At 53.9% G+C, this 13572-nt stretch overlaps 1 protein-coding gene across 12 annotated transcripts in view; it reads left to right on the top strand.

Annotated features, from left to right (window-relative positions):
- The window catches only part of SOX6 (SRY-box transcription factor 6), a 522737-nt gene that overhangs the window by 424978 nt on the left and 84187 nt on the right, over window positions 1–13572 (top strand). For all 12 annotated transcript variants that reach the window (XM_072119160.1, XM_072119159.1, XM_072119157.1 and 9 more), the window contains one exon: window positions 5538–5617. In XM_072119160.1, coding sequence (XP_071975261.1) covers window positions 5538–5617 — 80 coding nt within the window. The remainder of the gene's footprint in view (window positions 1–5537; window positions 5618–13572) is intronic.

Below are 13572 nucleotides of genomic sequence, written 5' to 3'. Positions count from 1 at the left end.
CCTCTCTCCATGGAGGTTGCTGTTCTTCCTCTCTCTATGTGGAGGTTGCTGTTCTCTCTCTCTCCGTGGAGGTTGCTGTTCTTCCTCTCTCCATGGAGGTCGCTCTGGCTTTCTGTTGATTTCTGTCTTTTATCTGATAAGCATTGCTTCCTTGATGTACCATGTGACATATTCTGAATCCAGCATGGCGGCTGGTGGTATGAAGCTGAGCGTCCTGTAAACTGGGGGATGTTTATTGCGCAATAAATCGGCTATAACTGGAGTGAGACTCCAAAAAGACAAAGATGGCGGATGAATAATTCATGTGCTGTGGGGGGCCCCGACCCCATCGTTGTCCCCGCTGTTTGTCTAAATGGTTATTTTCTTCCTCTTTATAGCATCATTACTCCAGACGCTGCACCCCCCACACTTCTCCGACACCCAGCAAAATAGATAAAAGGAGCGTTATTTAACCCAAAATCCATAGCGAGGAGCAAACACTCCTCTATGGAAGTGCAGACTACGCAGATTTGTTTAGTTTCCAGGAGGAGAAGAAAAAACAAAAAAGCCTGCGGCGCGAATCGTCAGCGAACCAAAATCAACCACATGGAAGGAGGAAAATAAGCCGGATATTTTGAATATTGCTCGGTGTGAGGCCGCCACAATATAGCGCGAGTGCAGCCATCGTAGCCAATCGTCATATGCAATCAGGAGGCAATTGTTAGCGGCCGGCGCTCTGCACATACTGTGCTCGATGGCCTGATGAGGTATTATGGGAGAATGCCGAGCGGCTGCCCACCACACACAGGGGCACACTAATGGCCGCCGGGCTGGGGGCCCTCATCAGGGGTCACATCTTACTTTCCGCATTGTTACACACATAGACTTAATGCATTAATCTGAGGACCGCGACCTCACTCCATTCTCAGCCGCAAATGTGGCGAATTGGGAGGAAAAGACAAAAAAAAAGCGACTTGTTATTCACGGAAGATCAGTGTCCGGTGCATAGTCATACATGGGGGCAGCTCTAAACACTGGCAGCCTGCCCTCCTCCAAAATAATAGACGTCATGTCGTGGAGTGGCTGCCGCCATCCTGGGTGTACATTGTAGTGTCTCCTGAAGCCGCCATGTGCGGAGCCTCACCCCTCACTACTGAAGCAGAGATGTTGTGAGGGGCTTGTAACCAGTTGGAAAGACTAACCAGAGGGGATTCTGGGAAAATATGCAAAGTTCTCCAGGACGGGATAAGGAACACCACGCCTCTTGTAGCTCCTTGTAAGGCGGCTCCCGTGACATCAGGTCTGACCTACAAGAAGCCTGAGGACATGATGCGGGTTTAAACCCAAACCCGTCTATCTACTCCAGAAGGAACAGACTACCTGTGGCCTTAATATACATTCTCCATAAGGAGCACTCTCACTTCCCAACCGGAGGGGAATCAGTTTTACCTTCCTTAGGCTTCTGAGTCAGGGTGGGAGAAGATTGTGAATCTCCCTTCTTTTTGGCGCCACGCTTGCGCTTTTCCTGTAGCCACGCCCTCTTATCCTCATCCAGCGTGGCCGCTTCCTCCCTCTGGATCCTCCTGACCTCCTCATCCATCTCATCATTCCTCGGGGCCTCAGCAACAAGATTGGCCCCAAGGACAGGGCCGGGGGCAGTGACCCGCGACTCCCCCACCTCCCTGTCCCTTCGGTGCCTCTCCTGCAGATTCGGCCTCATGGTCTTCACCCACTGGATCCAGAACCGCATTAGAGAGAGAAAGAGGGCAATGGCTGAACGGTGACCTAACTAACCGCACGTGACACTGAATCTGCTCAGAGGATGTAACAAGATGGCCGACATCCTGGCACCCGTGACAAGTGGGGGCTGCCCCTAGTGGGAGATCTGGATGTGACCCCTCCCCAGGAAGGCTGATGAAGGGACATGGGTTACCTGACCCCTGACCAGATCCAAAGCTCATCTCTATTTTTGGGGGCATCTCGCTAACCGTACCCCACAGCCAAGAGAGTGATTTGTTACAGGGAGAAACGATCATCTTCATGACCTGATTTTGGCGAGACACGGTCTGAACAGCAAAGTCTGGCTTATAATTCCCCCAGAAGAGCTCAAGTCCCTCCGACCGAACAAACCTGACATCGACCTGAGATGTGCCATAAGGAAGGATCGAGCCAAAGACGTCCATCGCCCTGAAGCCCACCTCTAGGAGGACACGCATCACTGCCCCGCCACCTAAGACGGACCACGTTCCTATGGGCGCCACCTAAGACGGACCACGTTCCTATGGGCGCCACCTAAGACGGACCATGTTCCTACGGGCGCCACCTAAGACGGACCACGTTCCTATGGGCGCCACCTAAGACTGACCACGTTCCTATGGGCGCCACCTAAGACGGACCACGTTCCTACGGGCGCCACCTAAGACGGACCATGTTCCTACGGGCGCCACCTAAGACGGACCATGTTCCTACGGGCGCCACCTAAGACGGAACACGTTCCTACGGGCGCCACCTAAGACGGAACACGTTCCTACGGGCGCCACCTAAGACGGACCATGTTCCTACGGGCGCCACCTAAGACGGACCATGTTCCTACGGGCGCCACCTAAGACGGACCATGTTCCTACGGGCGCCACCTAAGACGGAACACGTTCCTACGGGCGCCACCTAAGACGGACCATGTTCCTACGGGCGCCACCTAAGACGGACCATGTTCCTACGGGCGCCACCTAAGACGGAACACGTTCCTACGGGCGCCACCTAAGACGGAACACGTTCCTACGGGCGCCACCTAAGACGGACCACGTTCCTACGGGCGCCACCTAAGACGGACCATGTTCCTACGGGCGCCACCTAAGACGGACCATGTTCCTACGGGCGCCACCTAAGACGGACCATGTTCCTACGGGCGCCACCTAAGACGGACCATGTTCCTACGGGCACCACCTAAGACGGACCATGTTCCTACGGGCGCCACCTAAGACGGACCATGTTCCTACGGGCGCCACCTAAGACGGACCATGTTCCTACGGGCGCCACCTAAGACGGACCATGTTCCTACGGGCGCCACCTAAGACGGACCATGTTCCTACGGGCACCCCCGGCTGTCGGGAGGGACCATGCAGCCCCCCCCCCCCTACTCCTCTTTTCTCTCGGACTTTCACAGAGCCTCCAAAAGATACGGTTGCAAAATATTTTATCCTAGGGCCCAAAGACGAGGAGGATGCCGAACAGGACCACATCCCACAATAGTACCACCACCCATAGGCGTCACCTTAGTAAAACAACCCCCTCCCACCATAGCAACACCTACACTCACAGCACCATTCACACCAGTGACTATGGATGGCAGGACAGCCTCAGCATCTGTGGGCATTGGGGCAGAGGCCACCACCCACCTGCGTAGTCTGTCCAGTGGTGACCCCCTCCCCAGATTGGTGATTGCCCTCGGATGTCATTTTTGGATGTCTCTCGTCTCCGCCCGCCTTTTTTTTCGGTGTTACCTGTCCCAATACAAAACAGGAGTTTATTTCCCATGGAGAAATCGCCACAACTGGGATCGGGACCCGGAACCGCCACCGCCACCAGGCTGCCCCCCACAGTGCTGGTGCCTCGCTCCGGTTAGCCTTGCTTTGCCCCTGGCTTTGTCACAGTGAGGTGTTTGTCACTTTGGATTAGTTTTCTTCTTCTCATCAGTAATTGATGAAGCGCTTGTGTAATTGTGCGCGGCGTGTCGTGTCCGCTCGCCCTCCGTGTCGTCCTCTCATCGCCCGCATCAATTACAGGAGACAGGACAGGATATGACATCTCCGGAGGTGTCACTGATACAATTACCTCCCCCGCTCCCTGCCCGTCTTCATCTGCGCAGCTGATACATTGTTACGACTTTCATATTTAAATTTGTTGTGATGGTCCATTGTAAGGACAGACCCGGAGAATGTGACAGGTTTATCCCCGGCCGCTCCATCATTAGGAAAACCACAATTGCAGGAGAGCTGCGTACACTCACAGGCCTGGGGGCGCAGGGGGCGGGGCTTGTGGTTTTCAACAATCGTAAAGAAATATAATTAGTGGTTATGTAATAATGTATGAAAATATAGAGTCCTCCGCAGCTACTGATATATCTGTGACTGGGAAAGCTGGGTGACAGCCAACAGGACTGCGCCTCTTCTCCCGCAGTGTCTCACCCAGCGAAGCAGGAAAAGCCGGGAGACTCTGGAAGTTACTGCCCCCCTGTTCTGTATGTGATTCCCGGGTTACTGCCCCCCTGTACTATATGTGATCCCCCTGTTCTGTATGTGGTCCCCCTGGTTACTGCCCCCCTGTACTATATGTGATCCTCCTGTTCTGTATGTGGTCCCCCTGGTTACTGCCCCCCTGTACTATATGTGATCCTCCTGTTCTGTATGTGATCCCCCTGGTTACTGCCCCCTGTTGTGTATGTGATCCTCCTGTTCTGTATGTGATTCCCGGGTTACTGCCCCCCTGTACTATATGTGATCCCCCTGTTCTGTATGTAGTCCCCCTGGTTACTGCCCCCCTGTACTATATGTGATCCCCCTGTTCTGTATGTGGTCCCCCTGGTTACTGCCCCCCTGTTCTATATGTGATCCCCCTGTTCTGTATGTGGTCCCCCTGGTTACTGCCCCCCTGTACTATATGTGATCCTCCTGTTCTATATGTGATCCCCCTGGTTACTGCCCCCCTTGTACTATATGTGATCCCCCAGTTCTGTATGTGATACCCCTGGTTACTGCCCCCCTGTACTATATGTGATCCCCCAGTTCTGTATGTGATCCCCCTGGTTACTGCCCCCCTGTACTATATGTGATCCCCCAGTTCTGTATGTGATCTTCCTGGTTACTGCCCCCCTTGTACTATATGTGATCCTCCTGTTCTGTATGTGATTCCCGGGTTACTGCCCCCCTGTACTATATGTGATCCCCCTGTTCTGTATGTGGTCCCCCTGGTTACTGCCCCCCTGTACTATATGTGATCCTCCTGTTCTGTATGTGATCCTCCTGTTCTGTATGTGATCCCCCTGGTTACTGCCCCCCTGTACTATATGTGATCCTCCTGTTCTGTATGTGATCCCCCTGGTTACTGCCCCCCTGTACTATATGTGATCCTCCTGTTCTGTATGTGATCCCCCTGGTTACTGCCCCCCTGTACTATATGTGATCCCCCTGGTTACTGCCCCCTGTTGTGTATGTGATCCTCCTGTTCTGTATGTGATCCCCCTGGTTACTGCCCCCCTGTACTATATGTGATCCTCCTGTTCTGTATGTGATCCCCCTGGTTACTGCCCCCCTTTACTATATGTGATCCCCCTGGTTACTGCCCCCCTGTACTATATGTGATCCCCTGGTTACTGCCCCCTGTTGTGTATGTGATCCCTCTTGTTGCCGCTCCCTGGGTCTGGGATTCCTTCTGTATCACACCCAGGTAGGTGCTGCCCGCGCTCCATTGTCTGTGCAGATGTTGGGGCGGGTTGTGTCTCCACATGTATGGTGTCCTCTCTGCTCAGTGTCTGAACCTGCCTCCATTGTTCTCCCCCACAGGTGATAACTACCCCGTGCAGTTCATTCCATCATCGATGGCAGCTGCTGCCGCCTCTGGACTCAGCCCATTACAGCTCCAGGTATGTGCACAGCGAGCGGGACCGCAGCCAGAACCACCTCCATGTGTCAGTATTCACTGCAGCCTGGAATTATTCTCCAGTCACATCCAGAGCTGCGGCTTTACATGTGACTGGAGGTCAGGGATAATGTGTAACGTGCCATATTACCCGGCAGGTTGTAGGGTCGCTCCTTAACCCCCACCTCAGGCAACAGGAGGACTCATAAATATCCGGTGCCGGGGCAGAACATTCCCTCATCCACATAAATTCCCGCCTGCCGCTGACATTCGCTTTCCTCAGCTGTTTTATCGCGGCCGCTAAGAGACTGGCGTGAGTGATGCGCAGGGAGAGAGGTTGTGTGTAATGTGTCCGCCATGTAAATGGGGCCTTTAAATAACTACAATGTTGCGAGTCGCCTTTTATCAAGAAATATGATTGTATGAAGTGACACAGTGTGGCGGATGCAGTGTCGGCGCAGTGTATCGCCGGCTCGCTGTGTCATATAAAAGCCATTTGTTAGCAGGGGTTAATGGCGGCTGATGTTAGCAGGCGGCGCGGCTGAAGGATGTACCTGTCGTCTTGTTGACTATTAAGTGGTGGGCGCGTTCCCCGCGTGCGGGATGGTCGCGGCGTTCCTAATGAAAGCGTCTCCATGTGTCAGCACATCAGTAATGGATTATTTTCATCCATTTATTCTGCGGATGAATCGGTGACATATGTTTAGATTGGGGAATATATGAGGCTTAAAAATGACTTTATTGAAGAGAATTAATTTCCTCGGCGCGGTGTCTGTAATGCGCCCGCCGCCGCCGAGCTGCCACTCTTAATGACGCTCACACACACTTAAACGCTTTCACCCAACCGTAATTTCAGGCCACCGAAATAATAGAGAGCAGACGGATTAACTCTGTCAGCTCCCGGCCCTCTGGCAGGCAAGGGGTTAACCATCGGAGGGGGGGGGGTATACTGTATACCCCTGGAGAGGGCCCCGGTGGCTGCATCTGTGGGGTCAGGTACCCCTCCCGCCCCATAGAAGCAGCGGTCACCCCGAGATCATCCTAGACCGGAGGTGCCACAGCAGGAGACCCACCTCACGCCAGGTAAGTCCCCGCACAATATAGATGGCACCGGACATGGCAGCGATCACCTGCTACCACCTACCGCAGATCAGATATCCGGCCCAATATAAATCATGACACATACAGCGTACACTGCGATCGTGTCAGATACTCGGCCTCCTCCAGGAAGTGATCGGCATCACTTATTCTTCACTTATTCCGCTTGCCATGAAAGAACACAAAAGAGAAGGAAAAAAGTCAAATCATTGAATCAAAGTATTGTCCCAAAATAACTGGGAACAAGCGCTCCCGCTCACCAGCAGTGAGTTTCTTCCATTCTCTGCTGGAATTTTTACACCAAGGGCTCCGGGTCCCTGAGATGTGGCAGCGTCTTCTCCAGGCTGTGACATCTCTCCACAGGGTCCATGGGATCAGCTCCGGACTCATCGCTGACACTTTACACGTCTCCAGCGCTTTCTCTCACACCATTTCTAGGGCTTTTTGGGTCATTGTCCTGCTGGAAGCCCCATGACCTCTGAGGGAGCCCCATGACCTCTGAGGGAGCCCCATGACCTCTGTGGGAGCCCCATGACCTCTGAGGGAGCCCCATGACCTCTGAGGAGCCCCATGACCTCTGAGGAGCCCCATGACCTCTGAGGGAGCCCCATGACCTCTGAGGAGCCCCATGACCTCTGAGGAGCCCCATGACCTCTGTGGGAGCCCCATGACCTCTGAGGAGCCCCATGACCTCTGAGGGAGCCCCATGACCTCTGAGGGAGCCCCATGACCTCTGTGGGAGCCCCATGACCTCTGAGGGAGCCCCATGACCTCTGAGGAGCCCCATGACCTCTGAGGGAGCCCCATTACCTCTGAGGGAGCCCCATTACCTCTGAGGGAGCCCCGTGACCTCTGAGGGAGCCCCGTGACCTCTGAGGGAGCCCCATGACCTCTGAGGGAGCCCCATGACCTCTGAGGAGCCCCATGACCTCTGAGATACCCCCTGCTTTCTCATGCTGGGCCCTACATAATGCCCGGCACACGGTCACACAGTCCGGTGCCATAGGCAGCAAAGGAGGTGCCACAGTGCCAGGGGCTTTACACTTCTTCATCTAGGGAGGAGCCACAGTGCCAGGGGCTTTATACTTCCTCATCTAGGGAGGGGCCACAGTGCCAGGGGCTTTACACGTCCTCATCTAGGGAGGAGCCACAGTGCCAGGGGCTTTACACTTCCTCATCTAGGGAGGAGCCACAGTGCCAGGGGCTTTACACTTCCTCATCTAGGGAGGAGCCACAGTGTCAGGGGCTTTACACTTCTTCATCTAGGGAGGAGCCACAGTGCCAGGGGCTTTACACTTCTTCATCTAGGGAGGGGCCACAGTGCCAGGGGCTTTACACGTCCTCATCTAGGGAGGAGCCACAGTGCCAGGGGCTTTACACTTCCTCATCTAGGGAGGAGCCACAGTGCCAGGGGCTTTACACTTCCTCATCTAGGGAGGAGCCACAGTGTCAGGGGCTTTACACTTCTTCATCTAGGGAGGGGCCACAGTGCCAGGGGCTTTACACTTCCTCATCTAGGGAGGAGCCACAGTGCCAGGGGCTTTACACTTCCTCATCTAGGGAGGAGCCACAGTGTCAGGGGCTTTACACTTCTTCATCTAGGGAGGGGCCACAGTGCCAGGGGCTTTACACTTCCTCATCTAGGGAGGAGCCACAGTGCCGGGGGCTTTACACTTCTTCATCTAGGGAGGGGCCACAGTGTCAGGGGCTTTACACTTCTTCATCTAGGGAGGAGCCACAGTGCCAGGGGCTTTACACTTCTTCATCTAGGGAGGAGCCACAGTGTCAGGGGCTTTACACTTCTTCATCTAGGGAGGAGCCACAGTGCCGGGGGCTTTACACTTCTTCATCTAGGGAGGAGCCACAGTGCCAGGGGCATTACACTTCCTCATCTAGGGAGGGGCCACAGTGCCAGGGGCTTTACACTTCTTCATCTAGGGAGGGGCCACAGTGCCAGGGGCTTTACACTTCCTCATCTAGGGAGGGGCCACAGTGCCAGGGGCTTTACACTTCCTCATCTAGGGAGGTGCCACAGTGGCAGGGGCTTTACACTTCTTCATCTAGGGAGGAGCCACAGTGCCAGGGGCTCTACACTTCTTCATCTAGGGAGGTGCCACAGTGCCAGGGGCTTTACACTTCTTCATCTAGGGAGGGGCCACAGTGCCGGGGGCTTTACACTTCTTCATCTAGGGAGGAGCCACAGTGCCAGGGGCTTTACACTTCCTCATCTAGGGAGGAGCCACAGTGCCAGGGGCTTTACACTTCCTCATCTAGGGAGGAGCCACAGTGCCGGGGGCTTTACACTTCCTCATCTAGGGAGGAGCCACAGTGCCGGGGGCTTTACACTTCTTCATCTAGGGAGGTGCCACAGTGCCCGGGGCTCTACACTTCTTCATCTAGGGAGGAGCCACAGTGCCGGGGGCTTTACACTTCTTCATCTAGGCAGGAGCCACAGTGCCAGGGGCTTTACACTTCTTCATCTAGGGAGGGGCCACAGTGCCAGGGGCTTTACACTTCTTCATCTAGGGAGGAGCCACAGTGCCAGGGGCTTTACACTTCTTCATCTAGGGAGGGGCCACAGTGTCAGGGGCTTTACACTTCTTCATCTAGGGAGGGGCCACAGTGCCAGGGGCTTTACACTTCCTCATCTAGGGAGGAGCCACAGTGCCAGGGGCTCTACACTTCTTCATCTAGGGAGGAGCCACAGTGTCAGGGGCTTTACACTTCTTCATCTAGGGAGGAGCCACAGTGCCGGGGGCTTTACACTTCTTCATCTAGGGAGGTGCCACAGTACCAGGGGCTTTACACTTCTTCATCTAGGGAGGTGCCACAGTGCCAGGGGCTTTACACTTCCTCATCTAGGGAGGAGCCACAGTGCCGGGGGCTTTACACTTCCTCATCTAGGGAGGAGCCACAGTGCCAGGGGCTTTACACTTCCTCATCTAGGGAGGAGCCACAGTGCCAGGGGCTTTACACTTCTTCATCTAGGGAGGAGCCACAGTGCCAGGGGCTTTACACTTCTTCATCTAGGGAGGAGCCACAGTGCCGGGGGCTTTACACTTCTGGATGACACAGGAACATTCAGGTCTTTGGAGATGGACTTGTAGCCGTGAGATTGCTCAGGCTTCCTCACATCAGGTGGAGGATTCTCTCCTCTCTTGACTCCTCTGAGCTCCGGCACTTGACTTTGCTAGTGATGGATGCTGTTGCGGCTGTAGAATCATCTCTCAGGATCTCGGTGGGATCTAATACTAAGCTGACAACAGATGACACATGTTCCAGGCTGTAGTGATTCATTTTGGACCCCCCATTGTATATGTGGCAGTGAGATGACAGGGAAGTGGGGTTAAATGCCACCCCTGCCCCCACCCATGTGGTTCTCATTAGGGAAGCCTCGCTCTCTGTCTCGTTTCCTTCCCATTGGATCGCAGTGAGAGGTCAATTGTGTGTCCCCGGCTACTTATTCTAATTGGCAGCAGTTTATCTAAATTCTCTCACACTGTCTTGTTCCAGGGGTTATCATGGGGAGCGTTCAGACCCTTCCAGCCGGCTGTGTGTGTCTGGGGGGCTGCGGCAGTAATGGCCTGGTACATGATTGAGCGCGGCTTGTCCTCTGCATATAGGGATAATGCGCCTCTCTGCGGGGATCGCCTGCAGCTATTTTAGGTTTTACAGCAAAGAGCAGGAAAGGAAAAGCATTGACTTGTGTGACATTGTGAGGGGATCTCATGGCCTCCCGTCCATTATGGGGGCTCAGAACGGTCTATCTATGGCGGCGGCTGGAATCGGTCACCCCTGCAGATCCCGCGCAGGACCAGGGCTGATATATTCATGGATGTGAGGTTATATGCTTCCCTGTAGAGATGTACAGCCGCTCCGGATCCTTGTTATCGGCCATTTATCTTGGCGCGGGCAGCAGGTAGTTCTGGGGTCCCGGGCCGCTGCTCTGTGCAGTCATCATGTCACGTTAATGAGGAGCGAGGTACTGTCCTGTGAAGAGCAAACCCTGCACCGGCCTCATAAACCTAACGACTGCTCAGGAGCCGTGTGGGCGCAGGTAGCGCAGCCAGCAGACATAATGGATGTGCGCCGCTCCCCCGCATCCAGCAGGTTGCTGAGCAGCAGATCGCACAGATGTTGGAGCAGACTGGAGCGGAGCCGCGTCCCGCTCTGCACGCTGCTTCTGACATCTGGATGTTGCCGGAGCAGGGACTTTGCCTCGAGCTGGGACGCTGCAAGGAACCTCGTGGCACTCGGCGCAGGGTTTTTGCTACTCTTTAAGCGATTAGTGCACTGAGGCGGGAATAATGCTGAATTATCGCTCGGCTGCTTCCTTGCATGGAATCCCGGGATGAAAGACAAGACAAGATAAGGCTATTTACCATCAGACAGGACTAATTATCAGCTACATGGATTGTGGTCCCTTTCATCTGCGCCTCAGCCCAAGGACTCGACCAGGAGAAGAAGAAGAAGAAGTCTTCACCACACAAAGACAAAGTTTACCCTGCGTCTAAATACATAGAGCGTGTCACACAGCAAGGAGACAACTGGGAGGAGCAATGAGCGGATCACCACCATAGTCTACAGCCCCCAAAACCCACGTGGATCCATCAGCCACAGCCTCCCCCATCAACGGGACATTCAAAGGAAACTCTTACTAACCTCATGTATAACATGAGTGATGAGCCTGATCACAAGAGCTTACACTCTATGAGGAGATAGACGGGGGACAGGAGGAGTGAGGGTCCTGATCACAAGAGCTTACACTCTATGAGGAGATAGAGGGGAGGACACAGGAGAAGTGAGGGTCCTGATCACAAGAGCTTACACTCTATGAGGAGATAGAGGGGGGACAGGAGGAGTGAGGGTTCTGATCACAAGAGCTTACACTCTATGAGGAGATAGAGGGGACACAGGAGGAGTGAGGGTCCTGATCACAAGAGCTTACACTCTATGAGGAGATAGAGGGGGGGACACAGGAGGAGTGAGGACCCTGATCACAAGAGCTTACACTCTATGAGGAGATAGAGAGGACACAGGAGGAGTGAGGGTCCTGATCACAAGAGCTTACACTCTATGAGGAGATAGAGGGGACACAGGAGGAGTGAGGGTCCTGATCACAAGAGCTTACACTCTATGAGGAGATAGAGGGGACACAGGAGGAGGGAGGGTCCTGATCACAAGAGCTTACACTCTATGAGGAGATAGAGAGGACACAGGAGGAGTGAGGGTCCTGATCACAAGAGCTTACACTCTATGAGGAGATAGAGGACACAGGAGGAGTGAGGGTCCTGATCACAAGAGCTTACACTCTATGAGGAGATAGAGAGGACACAGGAGGAGGGAGGGTCCTGATCACAAGAGCTTACACTCTATGAGGAGATAGAGGGGACACAGGAGGAGTGAGGGTTCTGATCACAAGAGCTTACACTCTATATGGAGATAGGACACAGGAGGAGTGAGGGTCCTGATCACAAGAGCTTACACTCTATGAGGAGATAGAGGGGACACAGGAGGAGTGAGGGTCCTGATCACAAGAGCTTACACTCTATGAGGAGATAGGACACAGGAGGAGTGAGGGTCCTGATCACAAGAGCTTACACTCTATGAGGAGATAGAGAGGACACAGGAGGAGGGAGGGTCCTGATCACAAGAGCTTACACTCTATGAGGAGATAGAGAGGACACAGGATGAGGGAGGGTCCTGATCACAAGAGCTTACACTCTATGAGGAGATAGAGGACACAGGAGGAGTGAGGGTCCTGATCACAAGAGCTTACACTCTATGAGGAGATAGAGGGGACACAGGAGGAGGGAGGGTCCTGATCACAAGAGCTTACACTCTATGAGGAGATAGAGAGGACACAGGAGGAGTGAGGGTCCTGATCACAAGAGCTTACACTCTATGAGGAGATAGAGGGGACACAGGAGGAGGGAGGGTCCTGATCACAAGAGCTTACACTCTATGAGGAGATAGAGGGAGGACACAGGAGGAGTGAGGGTTCTGATCACAAGAGCTTACACTCTATGAGGAGATAGAGGGGACACAGGAGGAGTGAGGGTCCTGATCACAAGAGCTTACACTCTATGAGGAGATAGAGGGGGGGACACAGGAGGAGTGAGGACCCTGATCACAAGAGCTTACACTCTATGAGGAGATAGAGAGGACACAGGAGGAGTGAGGACCCTGATCACAAGAGCTTACACTCTATGAGGAGATAGAGAGGACACAGGAGGAGTGAGGGTCCTGATCACAAGAGCTTACACTCTATGAGGAGATAGAGAGGACACAGGAGGAGGGAGGGTCCTGATCACAAGAGCTTACACTCTATGAGGAGATAGAGGGGACACAGGAGGAGTGAGGGTTCTGATCACAAGAGCTTACACTCTATATGGAGATAGGACACAGGAGGAGTGAGGGTCCTGATCACAAGAGCTTACACTCTATGAGGAGATAGAGGGGACACAGGAGGAGTGAGGGTCCTGATCACAAGAGCTTACACTCTATGAGGAGATAGGACACAGGAGGAGTGAGGGTCCTGATCACAAGAGCTTACACTCTATGAGGAGATAGAGAGGACACAGGAGGAGGGAGGGTCCTGATCACAAGAGCTTACACTCTATGAGGAGATAGAGAGGACACAGGAGGAGTGAGGGTCCTGATCACAAGAGCTTACACTCTATGAGGAGATAGAGAGGACACAGGAGGAGTGAGGGTCCTGATCACAAGAGCTTACACTCTATGAGGAGATAGAGGGGACACAGGAGGAGGGAGGGTCCTGATCACAAGAGCTTACACTCTATGAGGAGATAGAGGGAGGACACAGGAGGAGTGAGGACCCTGATCACAAGAGCTTACACT

The sequence above is a fragment of the Engystomops pustulosus genome, chromosome 7 (genome assembly GCF_040894005.1).
Source record: "Engystomops pustulosus chromosome 7, aEngPut4.maternal, whole genome shotgun sequence".
NCBI lineage: Eukaryota > Metazoa > Chordata > Amphibia > Anura > Leptodactylidae > Engystomops > Engystomops pustulosus.
This window is presented reverse-complemented; position numbering and strand designations above follow the sequence as displayed.